We start from the raw sequence: 22,346 nt of genomic DNA on the forward strand, positions 1-22,346 counted from the left end.
CCTCAGAGACAACAAAAACGTTACCTGATCTGTAAGGCCACAGGATGCCAGGTCCTATGTTGAGTGCTAGGGTCACCCAAAGCAGCACCAGCACAACTTTCAAATCCCTTCAAAGGGCATTTCACCAGCTGGAGACAGCTATAAGCAAAGGTTCTTTGGACTTGCCTTTTTATCCTGCATTCCTGAAAATGTGTCATACACGTGTCTTCATTCACTCATTCAGCCATCGATAATGTATTCAGAAAGAAGCTGAGGCCCCAAAGACACTATATTTCTACAGACTTTACAAAGGGAAATGCCCAGGAGAAAGGTTGGAGGCCTAAGTCTCAACTTAAATGACCTCTTGAGGGGTGGGTAAGAGTCCCAGGTGAGGCTGACCAGGGAAATGAAGTTAGTGCACTCCAGCTCCAGCCAGATATGTTGCAGCAGAGAGTAACATACAAATTAGACATCAAAGAGTCCACCCACGGAGATTTCCTGAGATGTATTCTGTAGAAACCAGGTTCCATTGGCTTACACAATGATTTGCTGACATCCTCACCTCAGAAGAAATTAAAACCTCAGCTTTTGCCTCTAATGTTGCTTGTGGATAATGAGCCAGCCAGATTGCATAGTTTGAGTTAAACGAAGATACAATTTTCCATCTCCATTAAGCTCTTAAAGCCTTCCTCCTTCCTCTTTCTCAACTACTGCCATAAGACACCAGCATCTTGTTAGTCACCAGCAATAATTCTGCTTTGATATCCAGACTATGCTTTAATAGTAGTGGCTTTTTTCCTAAACTCCTCTTTTTGAACTTCACACCACATTGGGTCCCAACTACTGGACTATTTTTTTCCTCCTTCTTCCCACGCATTCACACTTTCTGATTCAACAATTTTCACGGCCCATAGGCTTCACCACAATAATCTGACCCATGCTTTTTTCCTAGCCTTTTTTCACAAGTAAAGCTATGTCAAGGTCCTTTCCAGCACCACCACGTGCTTACTGAGTGTCTTACTGGTCCTGTGCAGCAGTAGTGAGTTGTCTGTGATCACCTCATGATCCCAGCCTCCAACAGTTTTCTTGTTATGTTTTGTATTTTCTCTTATCATGAAAAATACTTTGGAAGAGGTCCCAGTTCACTGGTGCAAACTTATATGTGTTCTCCAATTCCCTTGTTAATACCTATCTTTATCTGTGATACCTGCAAAGAACAAAAAAGCAGCTAGCTCAGGCTGCTGCTGTAGTGAGATGAGTGTAGCCAAACCGAATGGCAATATTACTTTTTTTTCTGCTCATATCTGTTGCTTCTTTTCTGTCCTACATTTAAACTGTAAATAATCTGAAGCGGGTCTTCTCCTTATGTCCTGCACTTAAAGTGCACCAAGGACATGATCTGCTGATCTATAACTGAGGGCACCAACAACCATGTAACAACAACAGTAATACAATAGAAGACAAGACGACACTATGATTTCATTTCTATCTAAACCTGGAACAATTTGCTAATGGAATTAGGAAGCTTCCTTTATGTAATTATCACTGAATACGTCAGCCAAAGTCTAACTCACAGCGTGTATCTTTCACTGTGATAATGCAGTCTTTCAGAACTACATGAAAATACTATTACTACCATTTAGATAAGCTGAGCTGGAATTTATGACCTTCCATTTGCAACCAGCTCCAGAGCAGTAGTGTGCATTTTCAATTCAGGATCACGGAATTACAGAATGCTTGGGTTTGGAAGGGACCTTTGGAGATCATGTAATCCAACCACCGCCCTGCTAAACCAGGTTCACCTAGAACACATTGCACAGGATCATGTCCATGCAGGTTTTGAGTATCTCTGGGGAAGGAGACTCCACAACCTCTCTGGGGAGCCCGTTCCAGTGTTCTGTCACCCTCAAAGTTTTTTCCTGATATTCAGATGAAACTTCCTGCGTTTCAGTTTATGCCCTTTGCCCCTATCCTCTCAGTTGTCTCTTCTCCAGGCTAAATAGGCCCAGCTCTCTCCACCTTGCCCCCTAAAAGAAATGTTCTGGTTCCCTAATCCCCCAGATAGGTAAGAAAAGCACTCAGTTAATAAAGCTTCATGTCTGAGTTCTTAAAAGCTAGGAGGGACCTCAAGCAAAGAATATTTTCATACTTCTTCTCTCTCGAAGCTGACCCAAGAGAACAAAGCCAGAGTTTTAAAATACCCAGGATTCTTCTTTATTTTGAGTGAGAATGTATAAGTTTGTTCTTATGCTATTCCATTACCTTGTTTTCTACAAATGTCATGCATTTTAAATTTATTAAAAAACAATAACAACAACAAAAAAAATCCACTCAAACCAATCCAAAGGAAAGCAGCATAACAGGATTTTCTAAATCACATTGAGTCTTGGACAAAGTTTGCAGGAAGACCTGGAATTAAAATGAAGATGCCTATTTCTGACCTCCTGTTTTGTCCACTGTACCACTCGTTTTCCTACAGCTAGAACTATGTAAGTTCTTTCACTAGAAAATAGTCATGCTGCCTTCTTATTACAGAAAGAATTTGTTTTCTGGAACAACTGAATATTTATGGAAAATGCACCCCTCTCTGGAAATTAAGCCCTAAAGTTACATATATAATGTTAAATTAGTTTGCCCTTCTTGGTACCCTAAGCAAGTCTGAATCAATGTCACCACAGGAGCAATGCCTCAAATGCCTCATTTCTGAATCATAGCAGTTCCTAGTCCCAAGTCTGAAGACATCTGTATACACTTTAATGCATGTAAACTGATCCAGACCCAGGTGTTCAAGTCTGGAGAAATGCCCAGATCCCCCTTTAAACTGCTATTCCCTTTGTCACTCACCAAGTCCCACACTGTCCTGTGTAACCTGCTGTCATCAGCACACCGGTCACCTGTGTCTGGTCAACACATCCTCGTTAGCAACCACTGTGGCTGTAATTACAGCTTCAGCACTTTCAGGGTCCTGAGAATAGTTGGATGTTTGCTTCCCTTTCTTGAGAAGGACAGACCATGAGCTGCAGGCAGTCGCAAATTTCAGGCAGGCTGCTACAGCAAAAAGTCATTCTACTATGTTTTCTCTGGCACATCTAGAATTTGCCCATTTGAAAGATGTGGCTGGGCTTTAACCCAAGTCTACGGGTTTCGGTGAGCTGTGCTGAGATCATGCAGTCAGATCTTGCCTGGCTTCATAGCAAACCCAGTTGTTCAAAGCTGTCAACCTGAGCAACAGCCTTTTAAATTATTCAGCTAGATACCAGCTGTTGTCATTTAGCTTTCAGAAATGCAGTCACAGTTTCTACCCAGCTTGATGCTATTTTTGAGGCAGACAGTGCACAGAGATACCCTCATCTGAGAGCCTTGGACAAAGCTCAGGATGAAAGGTAGCATGGATACATCTTGGATACATTGTAAATCAGATTTCATTCTACTGCCACGCATTAGGCAACATGCCCTTTGCAAGGAAAGGAGATGGATGCTGAAACAGAAGAAAAGTGGTACCTGAGAAGCAGGAAAGTCATAATGTTCTGGGTCCACTGAATGGGAATTTTCATCTTTAACATAATATTACCAAATTCCTTGTAAAGAAGGTTAAGAAGACATTCAGGAAGAAAAAAGGTCAGAGGAAGGAATGTAAACTGGAGACTGGCTGAGGAGAGCCCAGGAAGAAACTGAGAAAAGATAAGAAAGACCAATGTTTTTTCTTCCAGGTCTACATTACAGGGGCACTGCCAGCACAAGAAAGCATAGCTTTGCCAGTATAACACACTTTTTGTCTAGTATTTTGCTGCCATAACAGTGCAAAACAGAACTCAAAACCCACAGCTGACCCAGCTGATGCCCAGTCTGAGTTTCTCCTTCTGCCTAATTCCCATGATTTTGAAAGACCCATAGGGGCCTCTTGAAACCAACCTACCAGTCTTGCTCCTGTTTCTGCAAGCCCTTTTCCCCCTCCTGTTCAAGCAAGCTAACATTGCTTATGATGAGGACAGGTTACACAGGGGTGCATGAAGAGACTGATCAGCATTTGTTAGCTGTCAGCAAATGGCATCAAAGATGGGTTACGGACAACTAACCTCTGTTGCAAACCAACGAATGTCACCCCACCAATAACTGCTGTTATAGTGTCCTTTTCTTCAAATAAACTCACTTCAAGGGAAGATGGAACAGGAGCCATTTGGAGTTTGTGGATACTCTTCTGCCATGTGGGAGAATTAAGCTTTGTTTGCAAAAACATGGAGGAGAAAGGATACTAGAAATGAGTGTATTGATAGGAAAAAAAAAGTCATAGAAGTGACTCAGAATAGGATAATCTAGCCAAATATGTAGTGTTAGGAGATGTTGCATAGCTGCACCTATGAGTTATGCCTAAATCACATTTCAGGGAATTCTGTTAGTGTAGGTTGGTTACTGTGTGTTCAGTAAACACTACTTGCCTTGAGATACATACGCACAATACACAGTTCAGACCAGTCACTGACTGAGTAATTACTAAGGACTGAGTAATTACTAAGTCCTGAGTAAGTCACCTTTTGTGCCATGGTATGCCCATCTTGGAGACAACTATGTCTGTTTTCCTCATGTTGGTGACAAAAATCATAGCTGATGTTTAGAACTCATTTGAGGACTCTGGAGAGGGTGAAATGGTGGGAGGTGGATAATGATTTCTCAACTCTGGCATATTAAGATGATCACAACATGCGTAGACCCAGGAGGTCACACTGTAATACCTTGTTAATGTCTTCAAAGCTTTCCAGAGACCTTTATGGAGTTATTCTACATGAAAAATTAACCCTAACATATACTTTCAAAAACTAGATCCAACGTGCAGAGTAAAGAGCCCTTGAGAGGAAGGTTAAGCACTACTCTGCTTTCTTCACTTTCTTGTGAAAGCAGATGTGGGAGTGAAGGGGCTGGCCAGCCTGAAGGCTCTGCACTCATCTGGCTCCTACTGCATCATGCATCACACAAGTGTATGTCACAACAGCTACTGGGGAGGCTGCAGAGGCCTCTCGCTCTGCTTGGTCAGGCCATTTCTGCTGGAAGTGTAACAGGGGAGTACAAAGCTTGCAAATGTGCTCAGCATTGCTGACTCCCAGGGAACCCCACTTTGGTGTTGAAAAAGAAGGAAAATACAATATGCTCGATGCATGCAGTCACATCACCCGCTGCTTCACAAGGAAGAGAAGGAAATTAAATGATACACAGGGGAGACAGGTCTGATTACTGAAAATTATATATACATTCTTGAGGTGAATAGTCTTCATCTAATTTGCAGGTAAATTAGTGATTTACAAAGAAAATAATTACTTAAAATTAATGTCTATTAAAAATAAATTTTACTGACAGACATGTGCCCTATTACCGTGATTTTTTTATTTAAATATTCCACTTGAATTATTTTCTGTATCTCAGTGCACTATGAGATAAGCTGATGGAGGAACAGCAAAGAGTGGCTTAGCAAAAGCTGAAGAAGAGGCAAAATTATCACAGTATGAGAATGGACAAAATTATCTACACCGAAGTTGAAATAGAAAACAGAAACTTTGTTTTTTCACTCAGCACACAAACAAATTCACTCAGCATTACCACAAGATACTGTGGAGGCCACAGGCAAGAAGGGGATGCTGTGGAGGATTTAATAAATAGTGGAATAGGATTCACTGGTGACGATGACCATGTGTGGCTGTAGAAGTCCCTAAAATGCTGTTTCCCAGAGTGAAGGCTTGAAGGGTAGGAGCAATTTTGCTTTGCCTTGTTTATTCAATCATGGTTGCAGCTTCCAGGAGCAGGACTGGGGCCTCTCACACAGGCTGGGGCAGAGGCCCCAGCAGCAGCAACAGCAGGGCAGCAGGAAGAAACAACAGCAACAGCAATCTCAAGTAGCAGATTTCATGATGCTGTGGAAATGCACCTCTTTGTACGCAACCCCCACTGGCCCATGTCCAAGAAAGGATACAGTGTTAGGCAAGCCTACAGTCAGGCACCAGCTGAAATTCCTGAAATCTAGTTTTCTTTTACATAGAGCTCCACTAAAAAAAGCTTTGCAATAAATTTGCTAGCTTTCACATTTGCTAAAGGGCTACTACTTTTCCTCCTAAAACAATTCTGTTAGAAATATGGTTTATAAGAAAAAAAAACACACATACGGTAACATATCCTTGTTTAGCTTAATTCTAGGTGCTTCCTCTGGTGAGAGATGTGCCTTGAGCCATATTGCAGGCAGCAAGGAACATATGAGTATTTCCTATTTGTGTACATTTGCACATATATATATATTTTAGCCTGACTTCCACTTAGCTATCTGGAGGTAACAACTTGTGTCACCAAAGAGTCCCCAGAGAAACAATCTGTTTGGCAACACTGGACTTCATTATAATTGAGGAGAAAAACAACGTGTGCAGGAAACCATAAAACCCCTCAAGTTAACTGTATCCAACGGCACACCAGCCCGGCTCGGGGAGGGGGGGGGGGCATACAGTCCAGGCCTGTTGCTACAAGTGACTGCAGTGGGTATTAGTGCTGTCACCCGTTCCATTACTGCTCGCTTTTGTCCTCGATTTTGGCCTGTGGTCAGACCCAAGAACAAACTGACCGATAACCTTAGTTATAAGTAAGGCTATTTTTTTGAGTTACAACCTTTGAATGCAGGAGCCCGGGGATTGGGGCACACACCCCCAGCGGGGAGCCTGCTCGCCCTCCCCCCCTCCCCTGCGTCCCGGGGGATGGGGAGTCCCGGGGGGCCACCAGCAGGGATGTCTGCTTTGCAAGTGACCTCTGGAAGGAGCGGCCCTGCATGCAAAGAGGCTAACCGGGAAACCTCCGGGCAATGAACTGCGCGGGTCTGTAGGTGGGGGCTTTTTTTGCATGGCAAATACAACACAGGAATTCGAGAGGATAAAGCAGGGCAAACATTAACCTCCTGTGCCGGTGGCTTTGCGAAACAGCCAGCAGGTCTCCTTTAGTTTGCTGCTCCTTTTCATGGAAAAGAGTTTATGGCTCAAAGCCAGCTGTAAATTAACAGCTAAGTGAAACCATTATGTCAGTGGGATACTTTAATCGGTTTACAAAATACTGTTCAAGATAGGATGCATATCCGTGGGCAAGAGGGGAACGCAAGCGCGTATCAGGGACGGGGTCACGGGTTTTGGCCCAGGTCGGGGAGCACTCAGCTCGGAGGCAGCAGGGAGGTGGGGGCAAGGACCCCCACACACTACCCCGTCCCTCAGTCCCTCCGACCTGCGCATTCTCCCTGCTAACATCGTTGATGGCCCGTGGTTTGCAAGCTCTCTCATTAGAAAGACTTCATTAAAGGTGCCCCGGAGAAACTGGTTTGGATGGAGGATGGGCGGCGGGGCCCCGCAACTGCCCGGGCCCAGAGGCTAGCTCGCTCCGGAGGCTTTCACCCGGAACGCCAGTGCAGAAAAGGGGGAAAAAAAAAGGAAAAAACCACGTATTGTATAAGGGAAAACGACCTCAACCTGCAGTACCGGGGGAGCAGCCCCGGAAGGAGAGGAGCGGCTCGCCGCCTCCCGGCTAACGCGCTGCCAGGAGCTCGGCGGAGGCAAACCCCACCCAGCCCCAGCTACCCCGACCCCTCCATCGGGAACCGTCCGCCCAGCTGCGCACCGCCGCCGAGCCCGGGTTCCGCGGCACCCACCCCACAGCCCTGGAGGAGGGGCGGTTCGGAGACACGGCTGCCCCTCCCTTGGCTCCTCCCGGCAGGGCTGGCCCCGGGGCGGCGGCTCCGCGCTGGGACCGTGGCCGACGCCGGAGCCGGGCCTCCGGCGAGCAGGAGGCTCCGCTGCCCCCGGAGGACGACAGATCGCTGTTCGGAGGGGGCAGGGGGCGTACGAATGATGACAAGAGCAGTCCAGTGTTAGGGTTCAGTTCCAGCTGATTTTATTTCCTTCCCGAAGAACAACAACAACCAAAAAAAAAAAAAAAAGAAAAAAAGAAAAAAAAACAAACTAAAGAAAAAATAAAACCCAAACAAAACAAAACAAACAAACAAAAAAAAAAACCAAAACAAAAGAGCAGTTATTTACAGAAGGTATATCAACAATCTGACAGGCAGTGAACTTGACATGGTTAGCTGGCATGATCTTTTTTTTTCCCTTTTCTCTCTCTCTTCTTTCCCAACATTGCGTTGAGGGTGATCGTTAAGATAAGATTAAAAAAAGAAAAAAAAAACAAATCTACACAGCATATTGCACAGGATGGATGACCAAAAAAATAACAAAAAAATAACAAAAAAGTTAAACCCTTAACGGAACCACCTCATTAGGCAGACGTCCTAGTGCCTGTCATGTTATATTAACATACATAAACACACAATCTTCTTTTTTGCTTATTATAATACAGACTTAAATGTACAAAGATGTTTTCACTTTCTTCATCTTAAACACAACAGCTATAAACCTGAATACATATGCTATCATCATGCCATAAGAGACTAAAACAATTATATTTAGCGACAAGTAGAAAGGATTAAATAGTCAAATACAAGAATGAAAAACGCAGTACATAGTGTCGCGAACTCAAACCGGCATTTCGATAGATCCAGTGGTTTAAACGGCACGGGTTTGCTTCTAAAAAAAGTGCAAAAGATGTGGTTTACAAGTTAAAGGTACAGGATCCCTTCTCTGTAAATGCACCAGTTGCTGTACTTCATTTCGGGACAGGCGTGTCTCCCCAGAACGGTGGCACACGGTGTGTCCGCCTCAGTCCTCCCCTGCCCGCTCCCCTCCGGACCCCCTCAGTAAAGGCGGGGGGCTGCGGAGCGGGCACAGGCGGCGAGGGATGCTGTCACTTTAAGATGCCTGCAGATTGGAGTGTAAACATGGACAAAAGGGGCTGACTCGTGGGTGCGTGAGAGTGAGTGAGCGTGCACACGCGGGTGAGATACTAACCAGCGGCCCTGTTGTTAAAATCAGGAAATCCAAACAGCGATTTACACCGATTTACACCCCCTTTATATATTTTTTACAAAAATACACTGAGAAAATAATCAAACGTTTTCATCTCTCTTCTCTTTTTGTTTGTTTTTTCTTTTTTTTCTTAAAAGTGTCAAAAGTCTACATTTAAATATAAAAAATTAAAAGTTAAAACTCTAGCCCTTCAGTGAAGGAGACATAAAAATGGTGTGGGTAACAACGAGAACTACCAAAAAAGGACAAAGAAATACAAGTCAAAAATGTTTGGCCAGTATAAATACGTCCACTTATAAAATGGCATCCGATTACATTTACAAGGAAAAATAAAAAAACGGAAAAACAACACGAGGATGGAGCATCGGTGAGAAAAAACCAGTCTTTTCATTTACAGCCATAAGGAACAAACACATACATACTCTGAGAAAAAAATTTGGTCCTGAATTTTCTTTTCTTTTTTAAAAAAAGTCCAGCACAGATTTGAGTTGCGTTTGAATCCTTTAAAGAGTTAAGAATGAAAAAAAGCTGGTGATATTTTTGTAGGAATCAAACATAGCGCCATCTATCTGCTTTTATATTATCCTAACACTAGGGTTTTTTAAACTGTTCAACAGTCTTACAGAAATCTTAAAAAGATAGACAGGATAACATGCTATATTAAACCCCACCAGTGAAATAATCCAACACCATCACGATTCTGAGTAAGAAGAAAAAAAACTACTTTTTTTTTTTTTCAGTATTTTCGTATTTGGGATTTTTTTTTTTTTTTTTTTTTTTTGCAAAAGCCGTCGCCCTCAGTTTTCCCTGTACCACATCACGACAGAAACTGTTCCCATTCGGTCTCTGTTTCCAAAGAAGTTTTCAGTGTTCTTGAAGTTTCGGCCTTATTTTTCCTTTCTACATATGACATCAGGTGACCGAGAAAAGCGCTGCCGCCACCTCAACCGTACGTGCAAATCCGTTTCAGTTTATTATTATTTTCCCCCCACCGTATTTCCAAGACAACTCTCAAGTGTGAGTCTGGCTCTTCTCCACTTAACCGGGATCTCAGTCCAGCTCCCAGCTCCATCCGTCTCCTCCTCCTATCATCGTCGCCTCTCACCGCTTAAGAAACCGGGACAGGATTTCTCCCCCCAGACGCGAACCTTGCAAGGGCTTGGGTGTTTTTTTTTGTGTTCGTTTCTTTCTCTCCGTTTTTCCAAGCAGTTCAGCTCGCTCTTTCACGCCAAAGGGCGAATGCTCAAGACCTCCAGCGTGCGCTTAGCACAATGCATCGCTCCCCCTCCTCTTTATTCATATAAAGTGGGCAATAACAAAGAACCCAGAGGTGTGTGCGGTTCCCCCCTCCCCTCCCTCCCCCCTTCTTTGTCTCTCTTTTCAGTAAATAAAAAAGGGAAAAGGCAGCATTTCGCTCTCGCCAGTCTCTGAAAAAGCAACATCGGAGGAGGGGGGTGTGTTTGTGCGGGTCCGTCTCCGGCTGGGGGAAGAGGACTGCTGGCCTTTCCGCAAGCAGAGGGCGATCCTGCTCTCGCCGCCCAGCTCCCCGAGCACCAGCAGCAGTCTCAACAGCCCCTTCCCGGGGAAGGCAGGGGAGAAAGGGGGGAAAACAAAAAAAAAAAAAAAAAGAAAAAGGAAAACAAACTCGAGAAACGCGCCCGGCGGTGCCTCCTCCTGCAGCGCCCGGCTCCTGCCTCAGTACGTGAAGACCAGGTTGGAAATGCTGGACTCCAGCCAGTCACCCGAGATCATCTCACTTACCTCCGGCGTGCAGTAGTCCGGGAACTCAAAGTGAGAGCCCGAGCCGGGCTCGAAGTTAAAATCCAGGTCCCTGTCGAGCACCGAGGAGCTGAAGCTGCCCAGGGACATGCTTTCAAAGCCGGGGCTGGGGTTCAGGTCTAAGAGGTCGTCCTCAAACTCGTCGTCCGACGAAGAAGAGCCGGAGGAGGAAGAGGAGGAGGAGTGGCAGGACGCGGAGGAGGAATGCGCCGTCGAGGGGGCTGGGGAGGAGGCGCGCAGGCTGGTGTAGCTGCGGTGATCCGAGGGAGAGCCCGAGCCGGAGGGCGAGGGGCAGGCAGCGCCGCCGCAGTCCCCGTCGGGCCGACCCGCCCCACCCCCCCCCTCCTCGTAGAGGCTCAAGGGGTCTCCGGCCTCCGCCGAGCTACTCAGCGTGGGGCTGCCGGGCACGGCACCGCCGGGGGAGGCGGAGGCGGCCGCCGCCTGCCCACTCCCGAAGATGTAGACCCGCTTCAGCTTCTTCTCGGCCAGCGGCTTGCCGGGACCAGAGGCCGCGCCCGCCGCCCCCCGGGGCTTGTAGAGGGCCTGGTGCTCGGGCGGCAGCAGCGCGGCCGGCGGTTCCCCCGGGAAGGGGGCAGCTTTGCCGCCCGCCGCTGCCTTGCCGTGGGGCTTGCCGCCCGCGCCGCCGCTCGCGGGGGAGGGCTTGGAGCCGCCGCCGCCGCCGCCCTTCTTCGGGGCGGGCTTGGCGGAGGCCGCGGAGCCGCCGGTGCCGCCGCCCGCGTTGCCCCCGCCGGCGCCGCCCCCGCCGCCCTTGTCCGCCTTGTCGCCGGGCTTGGCGGAGCTGTTGCCCGACTTCACCTTCTTCCTGGGCCGGTACTTGTAGTCGGGATAGTCCGCCATGTGCTTGAGGCGCAGCCGCTCCGCCTCCCGGATGAAGGGGATCTTGTCGCTGTCCTTGAGCAGCTTCCAGCGCTTGCCCAGGCGCTTGGAGATCTCGGCATTGTGCATGTCGGGGGACTGCTCCATGATCTTCCGCCGCTCGATCTGCGACCACACCATGAAGGCGTTCATGGGCCTCTTGATGTGTCCGCTGGGCGTCTTGCACCAGCTCGGGTCGTCCGCCTTCCCCCCCGTGGAAGCAGTGGAGCCCGGCGTGGGGGAGGAGGCGATGCCCAGCTCGATGCCGGCCCCGGAGTCGGAGGTCTCGGCGGCCAGCAGCGCCTCCGTGTTCTCCGCCGTGTTGGTCTGCTGCACCATTGCGGCGGCGGCAGCGCGGGGCTCGCCGGCGCTCAGCGCCGCTCCGGCGCGGGGCAGGGCGCGCAACTTCTCACAGCGGTACTGGGGCGGCGCAGCCGGCCGCGCAGCCCCCCGCGGCCGCGGTCCCGCTCCGCGCACCACTGTATTTCCACACCGGCGCCTCGTCCCCGGCGGCGCGGTCCTCTCCCCCTCGAGGCGGCGGCGGAGGCAGCGGCGAGGCCGCCCGCGGTCAGACACAGTGACAGAGTTTCTGCAAAAGCCGCACCGCGAGCCGTCCGTCCAAGTTGGCTTTTTCCTTGGTGTGTTACGGGTTTGGGATTTTTGGAGGGGAGGATGTCCCTCTGCTTTTTTTTCCTCACCACCTCGGATCTGCCCCCTCCCTGAAGCAGCTGTGGTCCAGCAGTTCACAAGTGCTTTCCGCCTGCTCGCGGCGTTTCAGCAAAATAGCGCGCCCGGCGCACAAAGTCTCTCAGCGCTGGGCACGGCCAGCGTGCACCGGCGGCGAGAGAGGGGGAGTGGTGGCAGGGGGGAGGCGGCTGCGGCGCGCCTCCAAAGCCCCGAAAACCCCGGCTCCAGGACTCGTGGTGGTGGTGGTGGCGGCGGGTTCGGCGGTCAGGAGTTAGTGCAGGTAGGATTTGGCAGTTACGAGGCGCTGAGCGAAAACCCCTCAGGCAAAAAAAAAAAAAAAAAAAAAAAATAGAAAAAGGAAAAAATAATAATTACGGAAAAAAATCACGAGGAATTAAAAGAGAAAAAGAAAAGCGCCCGTGCATGAACGAGTGTGTACGTCCCCGGCAGGAAGAGCGGCAAGCCGGGCTCACAGCCCCGTTCCTCCTCCGCCGCAGCCGGTGGTGGTTGTTCTGGTTCTGCTGCCGGCACTGCTGCTGCTGCTGCTGCTCCGCGCTCGCGGAGCCCTGCGGAGCTGCCGCTGCCACCGCCCCCCCGCCCGCCGGGCGCTGCCCCGCGCACAGCCGCGCTCGGCCGGCTGCAGCCTGAGAGCGGACCCCCGCGCCCGCCCCGCGCCCGCTTTATCCTTTCGCGGCCCGCCCCGCGGCCAATCGGGCGCTGTATCCAACGCCTCCGCGTGCCAAGCCCCGCCCGCCGCGCGGCGATTGGCGGGAGCGGCGGCGCGGTAATCGCGCCCCGCGTGCAATGGGAAGCGCCCGCGCTGACCTCATTCCCGGCGGCGGCGGCGGGGAGGACTTTTTGAAAGGGGGCAAAGGAGGGCAAGCCCCGCGCGCCGCCCCGCAGAGCACGTGCCCGCAACCCACCCCCCCACGTTACCCTCCCCCTTCCTCCCTCCCTGCAGGGTAAAAATTAGGAAATCAGCAGAAATCATCATAATGCAAATAATTAAGGGGGGGGGGGAGGGGACACCTGCCCGCACAAAGCAACGAACCGCCCCCGGTGACCCCGCTGCCGGGCGTTCCGGGAGGAGGATGCCGGAGTGCGTGTGTGTGTATGTATGTGTGTGTGTGTCCGTGTCCGCCCCCCGGCCACACGCGGGTGTTGCTGCGGCGGGGTCGTCACCCCTCGCGAAGTGGCCGCAAAGCGCTACCGCCACGCCCCCTCCGACATGGAGAGCGGCGCCGCGGCTGGGACGGAACGCGCGGCCCGCACCTCCTGCGGAGCGGGGAGCTCCGCACCGGCGGCAGCGCTCGCTGATCGCCGCCACCCATCCCATCGCCTAGCCGCGGAGTAATAGGGAGGGCAGACGCGTTGCCCTCACTGCCTGCTTTCCCTGCGTTCCGCCAGCGGCCACTCAGGCACGCCGCAGCCCCGTGACCCCTGGCTGAGGGGTCCTGTCCGGCCCCGCCGGCTCCCCTGGGAGCAGGAGGGGCCGCGAGGGGCGGGGAAAGCGGTACCCGGCCGGTGGGCAAGGACCAGCCTCCCGAGCGCGGAGGTACAACCGCGCCTAACCCTGTCCCCCCATCCCCCGCCGCCTCTGGGGCCCTTCGGAGGGTTCAAGGGGCGTTTCGAGATGCGTTTTCATCCCATTTTCCGGCCCCTCCGCCCTGCCATGGTCAGTGGTAACAACAGGGCGGCGGTGAGAGGCGCTGTGAGGCACCGCTTCAGGCCTCGCGGCGTCAAATAACCCAGTACTCAGGTAAAGGGTTGGTGAGGCCGTAAAAACACTGGCAACGTTACTGCCCCAAAGATTCCTCACACCATCCGTCAGGCCAGGGACCGAAAAGGCTGTTAGACAAAACAGCTGTGAAAATTTCTGTTCCACACACCAGCAGTTAAAAACACTTGTTAAATCAGAAACAAAAAACAATGGTTGAAAACAGCTGAAATGTGTGAAAAAGAGGTCTAAAAATAACTAAGATATTTTTGCAAGAAAATTTACAGTGGGATCCTTTAGCAGGGTTTCTAATTGGTTTGAGAACAAGCTTTGAATATTAAGATCCCACATGGGACACAGGCTACTACACTGTCACAAAGTGCTGAGAAAAATCCTGAAATCCAGGTACCCCCTTGGGTAGGTCACCTACATGACCAAGAACATTTGCAAAGATACAACCTAAATTATTGCTTTGGTTGCAAAAATAATACATTGTTTCCTCTTTCAGCCTCTGGTAAGCACTGGATAAAATACCGCTCTGTACTAAGTTGACGAGACTCAGTGACATCAGTGGTGTTTCTCACTTTTACACTTAGTGTGTAGTAAATCATGCTATGTTTACCCCCCACACTACCCCAAAGCTCACATCAAATCTGTTCTACCATACACCATCAACATCTGTGGAAAAAGGGATTCACAGTGGTTTGGGTGTTTGGCTTTATCTACACCCCTGGTACCCATGTGCAGCAGTGGGAAAAACGGGGTCTGGGAGCAGCCAGTGGCTCCTGGCTGCTCCACCTGTAAGCATGCTATCCAAAGGATTTCAGTCCCAGCTATTATGTTTTACATATAAATCTCAATTTGTTTAAACTACAAAGCAAGTAAAATATTCTCATGTTTCAAGATACAGGTTAAAGCAGGAAAAATACAAACTAAACTCAGAGACATGGAAAGAAAAAAGCTTTAGAGAAGCTTTTCACCCAGTTGTGTCACAGTGTGCCATGGCTAAAATCATCTTCAGGTGAGCTAAGCATTATCTTGATGAAAGCAGTCACCTCAATTTAATCTTGCTTCAAAAAGCATGAACATGGGATGGCCAGAAGAGTATTATTTCCTGAAGGAAAGAACACTTTACAAAAGGGCAATTTAGAATTGCTTAATAAAGCAAGTGCAAGAACACGATGTGAAACTCTATAAAATCATTTTACTACAATTTCTTGGCTGTTTCCTTAAAGTTAATTACTTCCACCCCTAATCCTCCAGTGCAGGACTGGAAGCACCTTCCAGGGCCCCACATTTTTAAGCCTAGGTGTAAAGTGTGAGCACTCAGCTTCCACCTAAAAGGCGGGTTGAAGCGCACTGGCCAGATTTCTCCACGTTTTACAAGTGAAAAAAACCCTCGAAACTTCATTCCTTTTCCTGCAGGCTTCGTAGGGCCGGGGGACGCGAGGTGGCAGCGCTGAGCCTCTTCTGCCAGACGTGGGAAAACGCGAGATACCCAACCCGGGACCTTTATTTTATATTATTACTATCATTATTTCCTCTCATGGTTGTACTGAGCGGCACAGCACCACAAGTTTCTAACTGGAATTCAGCAGGTTTGCATGACAGAGCAGCTGTGCCCACACATTCACACCCACTTGGCTACCGACGATAAACCCCGGGGGGAGCGGGGGGTGGGGAAGGGCACAGTCACCCTGACCCCTCTCCCACGCGTGGGACTGCGGCCCGACACCGGCGGCTCGCCCGGCTCACGGAGCAGGGTAACCTCATCCGGGGGAAAGCGTCCGGGCACATCAGCAGCAGCAGCAGCAGCAGCAGCAGCAGCAGCAGCAGCAGCAGCAGCACCACCGTGCGCTCCGGGCACCGACCACGGGCTTCCTGTGCAAATCGCACTACAGTCCCCACCGGTTAAAATGCCTTAAGAATACGCAGATTTAGCAAAGAGGCAGATTCCCCCCCCCCTTAAACCGAGGATTACTGGCTCTCAGGCATATTTAACTGCAGCCCTTGCCGTTGATCTTTTCCACACCCCCAGCTCCGCAGGCTGTGAGAAACGCTCTGGAGTTGAGTCTGGCTGAGCTTTCGGAAGGCAAACCCTCCCTCCCGCGAAACGTGTTCCTGCGTGCCCTCGCCGGCTCCTTTCCCGGGAGGGAGAGCTGCCCGGGCGGCCGCCCCGCTGGGCCGAGGAGTCCCTGCAGCTTTACCGGCCACCTTTCGGCCCCGGGAACCAGCGAGCTCGCCCCTCCGCCGGACCGGGCGGGTTAATTAACGCTCACAGTAACTGCGTGCTACGCACAAAGTGTACCTCCTCTCCCTAACCAGCCCCTCCTCGCTCAGCGCAACTCCGACCTCCAGCGCCCCCCTTCACCCCGGCAGGGGCCTGTCCACACGGGTGGGCACGACTCTTCTCCCGCGGAATGACCCTCCCGCGTTGCAGGGGATGCGCGGACGCGGGAGTGGGGAAGAGGAGCCTGCCTCCCGCGGGGGAGGGTGCTCCGCGGCCGCGCACCGCCCGCCGCGCGGTAGGGAGGGAAGGGGAGGTGCCGGGAGCTGTGCGGCTCTCCGCGCCCCCCCGCGGAAAGGTCCCCGAGCAGGGCGCGCTTTTCACGCAACAAGCGGGGCCGTCCACCCGGGCACGGCCTGAGCAGTAGCTAGCAGCAGCAGCAGGGCATAGTCACTAGAGAGGAAACACTGCGGGCAATTAAGGCGATTCCCGTCACTCTGTGGCAGGCATCCTCTAGGCGGGGAAAGGCGGCACCTTATTTTCCTTAAAAAAAAAAAAAAAAAGCAACACAAAATCCAAACCAACCTGTATTACTTCTGAGTGTTTTTCTGTCTGTAACATTCACCTCTAACATATATTTTGCCTTGACACTCTATGCTGCATTTAAATAGGTGTAGTGGGGTGATTTTAGCCTTTTGAACTGGAAAGGACTAGGCCACAGCAGAGGGATGCTGCTGAAGAGCCTTTCCCACCATCTTTCTGTTGCCTATTTTGATCCAAGGAGAACAGAGTTGGCAAGATACTTGCCATTAAAGGGAAAAAAGACCTGGCTTTTAAAATATCATGATGATAGTGGGTGATCAGGTGATCATGTTCAAAGAAGATGAGCATGCTTAGGGCTCAGAGGTGGAAGCTGAGATGAAAGTGAGCCCTCCTTCATCCTGTTTGCAAGCAGAAAACTCCATTGTACAACTGCGTCACTCAGGTTCACAGAGTACCTTTATTCAGCGTGATTCATAAACACTTTGAACTCTCCCCAGTGGCTTTGCGGAGAAGAACTTTTATTACTGGGAAGCATTTTATAGAGGATATTTAGGAGTGAAAATCTGTTGCCTAAAGTTGCATGGTATCGTTTCCTTCAAAACTGTATATTCACTTACGTTTTAGCTGAAGACAAGCCTTCACAGGGTTACTCAGTGCTCTTGTTATGAGAATGCCAAGACATTTCTAGCTCATTTAATACAATAAGTAGGTAAGAAGCCATTTGCGTATACATATTTATATTAATTCAGATATTAATCACTTATATGGAAATGTCTGGTTTTGGGAAGGCAGAAGCACCTCTCCAGAGATTTTTAATAAGAAAATATGATAATACTGTCTATCCTTTATCCACGTTTGGGACTTTTGAAGTTTTAATTTGTGTTATTCTTAGAGAACAAGTTCAAAAAGCTCTGTAAAAAAAAGGGGGGGGGGGGGAGGAGGAAGAAACTTGGAAAAACACATTGTTTGCATTTACTTAAAAGGAGAATTGCAACCCCTAGCCAATCCTATAGGATTTAGTAAACTTTGGGTTTGGTTTTTTTTAAGCTTCATATAAGGAAAGGTTTTTCTTCAGTTTTAAAGCTTTTTTGGCAAGGCTTTCCTGCAAAGTGAAAAGCAGCACAGCCACAAGGTTGAAGAGGAATTACTGGTCTGCTACATATGTAGCAGCAGATTGCATATTCATGAGGTGCAGCTGCCATGAAGGCCACCCCAGGCTGAGTAGCTCAGAGGAGAGCCAGGGCTGGGGAGCAGCGGCTGGTGGGTGCCTGCAGCCATCCCTCAGGCAAGGCCGAGCCTCTTCCCTGTGGTGGACTGGGGAAGGACCACTCTGCTCTTTCTGAGTGCTGCACTTTTTGAGCATGCTCATCTGTTCGGCCCCTCACGTTCCCTCCCAGTCACCTGTACTTGTCTTTCCTGCTTGCTCTCACCTTCCCTTGCCTTCTACAAGCTTATCGCTACCACATTCATAACGTTCAGCTCGTCTTTTCCTGCCATCTCTATGAACAAGCAAACAGCTGCAAGAAGACAGTTTGCCAGAAGCCCACATAGTACCAAGAATGAGGTAATATTGCTACCCACTTCCACAGAATCATGATGTCACCCAGATGTTAGTGTCATCGATAAGCTGGAGCTACAAAGACACTGTGAACTGAATTAAATTTGGGTTGGTTTTAAAGATCATTTAGTGGGATGTTGCATACTATTTAATTGAGTGTATGACTGATTTCTTGTGCTGAGCACAATGTTGCTTATACTTAGTACTCCTGGAAAGGAGGCAAAAGGTAATCCTTGTGGACACAGGAAAAAGGGTTCTCCTAAAATTTAGCATTTCTAACTTGTTTCTTGTGAGAACATTTCTTGAGTGATGTATTAAAGGTAATTTAATAGCAATAATAAAATCTTGCATAGGTTCTGTGAAGTCCTTCAGCAGCCTGTGGACATTTATCCATGCACTCTAAAGACAGTCCTGGCAGAGGCAGACAGACTCTGGAGCAGCACCTGGCTTCTGACTCACCATAAAATGGTCACCCAGGCAGATACACAGCTGACATGTAAGCTTTGTGGAGGCTTTCTGCAGAGCTTTCTCCAGAGGAGCCTGTCATCAAATAACACTGTTTACTGTTCAAAACAGAACGGTGGTGGTAATAACTGTGATTATTTCAAATTTCCTTAATTTTAGGATCTCCTGAGGCACGGAAATAACTGTGACTAAAACCAGCAGTGTCATGCCATTAAGACTGGTCTTAAGAGTGGCCTATCATTTTCTGATATTTCAACTTTAGGCAATGTTTAGTATTTTTTATCATAAAATTGTCTCTGTATCCAAAAATTCACCCTTTCGTTCATCCCTGTAGTCTTCAGACATAACGGGTCTGGTAGGTAGGGACATACCAGGTTCTGGTAGGAAGAGGAAAAAATACATTTTCATCTAAAAAGAATGAGAGAAAAAAGTACGTTTCTTACAATTTTCTCCTTTTGTGCTCAGGACAAATACAAGTCTGGCTTTCTTCCTGGTTTCCTTCCTTATAATTGTTCTTAATGATGGTGGTGGTGTGACAGTTATAAGTAGTTTTGTTTTGGTTTTTTTTTTTTTGTTAATCTTTTCTGAATAGATTGCTCAAATGATACCATTCTGTACTTGCCAGGGCCTGTTCTACAGTCTCTGTCACCTACCTTGCTTATGCTGCTTGTACAGAAAAAGGTTACTGGTTTAATATTAAATACAAATATTTATTAAAAAAAAACTATTTCAAAAGCTTGTTTTCTCTAAGAATTGTATTTTTCTGAAGAGAGTATCAGAAAAAGGTGGCAGAGCTCTACACTACCTTATGTAATTCTGATCTTGCTGTCACACTCAAGAAGCATATATATGAGTGATATCAACTTGCAGGTGTTCTCAAGTGAGGCAGGATGTCTGAATTTGCATTGCTTTATAGAGTCTGTATTTAAGTTTGATTAATTGGTATCAGAAATAACAAATTATCTGTGTGGAACCTCAGGAAGCTAGAATATTATACAGTGTTTCATAGTACAAGAATCATGCAATTTCCATGTATTATTCAAAAATTCTAATCCTCGACTCATGTGCTTCACCAATACACAAAGTCTGGTATCTAATCTGAGTGTCCGAAATGAATTTAAAAAAGCCCAAACTGTTGAATTTTGGCTTGTAAAACTACTGATTTATTGAACACTGTAAAAGAGGATGCTAGTGTATAGTCATTTTGTGGATTATAAATACAATAGTTGAAAAATGTGAAAAATATTGCACTCCTGCTATTCAAAGCTTTCCTGTGAAAGAGCTAAACAGCCCTTAGTTTGGCTCAGCAGGACTGCCTTTGAAATTCAAGGTGTTAATCCTGTTGATATTTCAGACAACATCCCTATATTCAAGAAAGACGTTGTGTGCCCCAGTGCGGGGTGGGGGAGTAGGGGGGGAAAGGGTTGAGGCACTTATGTTATCTCAATGCAGATCTTAGGCTTTTCCTCATGCTCTCAGCCCCGTGACAGAAAGTTCCTTCTCATGCCTCTGCTGGTGTGGCACAGAAGTTACGTGGTTCTCAGATAGATATTTTGTGCAAGGTGGAAGTAACGGGTACAAGACTGCATCTTATGTATCTTACACCGGGTGTACAAGTAATGCTCATTCCAGCAGTGTACAACTGTCAAAGAACATCTCTGAGGCACTGCGGCATGTTGCTAATAAGGGCACATACATATCCACAGACATTGTCCTGAAGACTTCTGTTTATGACCTTTTCTCCCTGTGTATATAAAAAGGGGAATAAAACCTAAACCCACTGTCAAAAACAATGGTGAGAGCGCTGGGGAAAAAAAAACAATATTTAGACTAGAGAGCTAAACCAGACAGAAGATGACCAAGTTCCTATAGACACTGGAGGCACTTGCTTTTTAGGAGAGATGTACACTGCAGACTATAGCATTAAAAATACCTGAAACTGTAATCAAGTCATCTTGCATACCAGGCAGGTACATAGATGCTTCTAAATTTTCACCCTTGATTTATGTGTCACATCAGCTGTGATTCAAGAGTGGCTCCTGTTCTCCAATGTATTTATATAGCAGCTGGGAATGGGTTGTGGTGCAGGTGTGCCCTGCTCTACTTTTGTTCTACTGCTTCTCTGTGCACAGCTTTGTTTCCAACTCCTCCTGGGGTGAAGGCTCTTCAAGGCAGGTGCCAGCAGACTTTTGGCTCCTTTGCATAGCTCCACTAGCCCACAGCTTACCATGTCTTGAACCTTCTGCTTCCCTGTTCTCAGCATCACTCTAATTTGTTCTAACTTCTGCACTAATTTGTTTTTTAATCATGTAAAGGAAATTTGAACAGCATTCACCCTTGTGCATTAAAAAATTCACACAAAAATATCTCACGTGGCAAAAAATTTACCTATGGAGATTTCATCTCCAGAAATTTACCTCTGGAGATTTCATCTCCAGAATCACATGGAGCAAGTGAGCAGATAAATTGCCACCTACTGATGAAGAGAAAAATCATCTAGAGTTTAAGCTTTCTCAAGTAATCTATTTTTGGTTTTCCATTTTCTTATCCTAGAAATATAATACCATCTTTACTGCTATAAACGGAAGAAGTTCTGCTGTTCTTACATAGATATATGCTGATGTATTTTGCAATCTTATATACTCCATATCTATATTCAGTAACTGGGGTTTCAAAATGCATGCTGTACATTCTAGTGTTAAATGGGCTGCTGCTCAGAAAAGCTCAACATGTAATGCCAAAATCACTGCAAACTAGGGGAGCAGAAGTGGTATCTGATTGCTGTTTGGGTTGTTCAGATTCCTAAGCAAATCCAGCCATGAAAGGATATCTGACACCCGACTATCTCACAGACATGGTGATCCTGCAACTAAGACATTTGATTGCATTTACCATTTTTTGACTGCAATTGTTTTCCTTTTGGAACACAGGGTAACACTACTATATTAAGCACTTGCTGACAGGAGCAGTGGAATCTGTTGTTTAATGAGGCTGTAATATCGCATGCATACATAAAGTGTGATATGCCACTACTTAAAAGAGAGCCCTCCATACTGACACTGTCATTTGTAACAGGGACAAATTATAGCACAGGTACACTGTCAGCGCTATGGTAGAGCAGTTTTTCAGGTTTTGTTAATACAGTAGAGGACAGTATCTAGCTGGAGTAAAAAAATCATTGAATCATAGAATGGTTACGGTTGGAAAAGGCCTTATGATCATCTAGTTCCAAAAACCCTGCTATGGGCAAAAAGCTCCTTATTTACCATTCTGTTTTTTGATTCTTCAAATTGACTTGTATGTGGTCTGGCTGCACACTTGGCAAGTCCAAGTGACCCTTCAGATGCTTCTCAGGCAGCAGTGCTCAGTTGCATCTTCCCACAAGAAAGCAGGAATACTTCCTGCAGGTTTAGGAAGCAGTGCCTCACTGTCCTGCACCCAGGAACAGTGAGTGGTCAGTCATCCACCAGCTCATTGGCGCTGCCTTGCTGCAGAGGAGGAGGCCCTTGCTAGGCGGTCCTTGGGCCATAAAAGGTTTACTGCCCCACAGCTGCCTTCCCTGGGGAGAAGCCAACCCCAGCAGTG

General features: G+C 48.0%; 1 protein-coding gene across 1 annotated transcript; it reads right to left on the minus strand.

The window, feature by feature from the left end:
- Positions 1-8,097: 8,097 nt before the first annotated feature.
- Positions 8,098-13,144, minus strand: SOX4 (SRY-box transcription factor 4). Its single transcript, XM_057424356.1, has one exon. It carries the CDS (start codon positions 11,901-11,903, stop codon positions 10,605-10,607), a length of 1,299 nt encoding a protein of 432 aa, XP_057280339.1. The 5' UTR covers positions 11,904-13,144; the 3' UTR covers positions 8,098-10,604.
- Between the last annotated feature and the right edge of the window lie 9,202 nt (positions 13,145-22,346).

Source organism: Pezoporus wallicus, unplaced genomic scaffold (genome assembly GCF_028554395.1).
Source record: "Pezoporus wallicus isolate ANWC-B61680 ecotype Strahan unplaced genomic scaffold, APGP_CSIRO_Pwel_v1 contig_5485, whole genome shotgun sequence".
Taxonomy (NCBI): Eukaryota; Metazoa; Chordata; class Aves; order Psittaciformes; family Psittacidae; genus Pezoporus; species Pezoporus wallicus.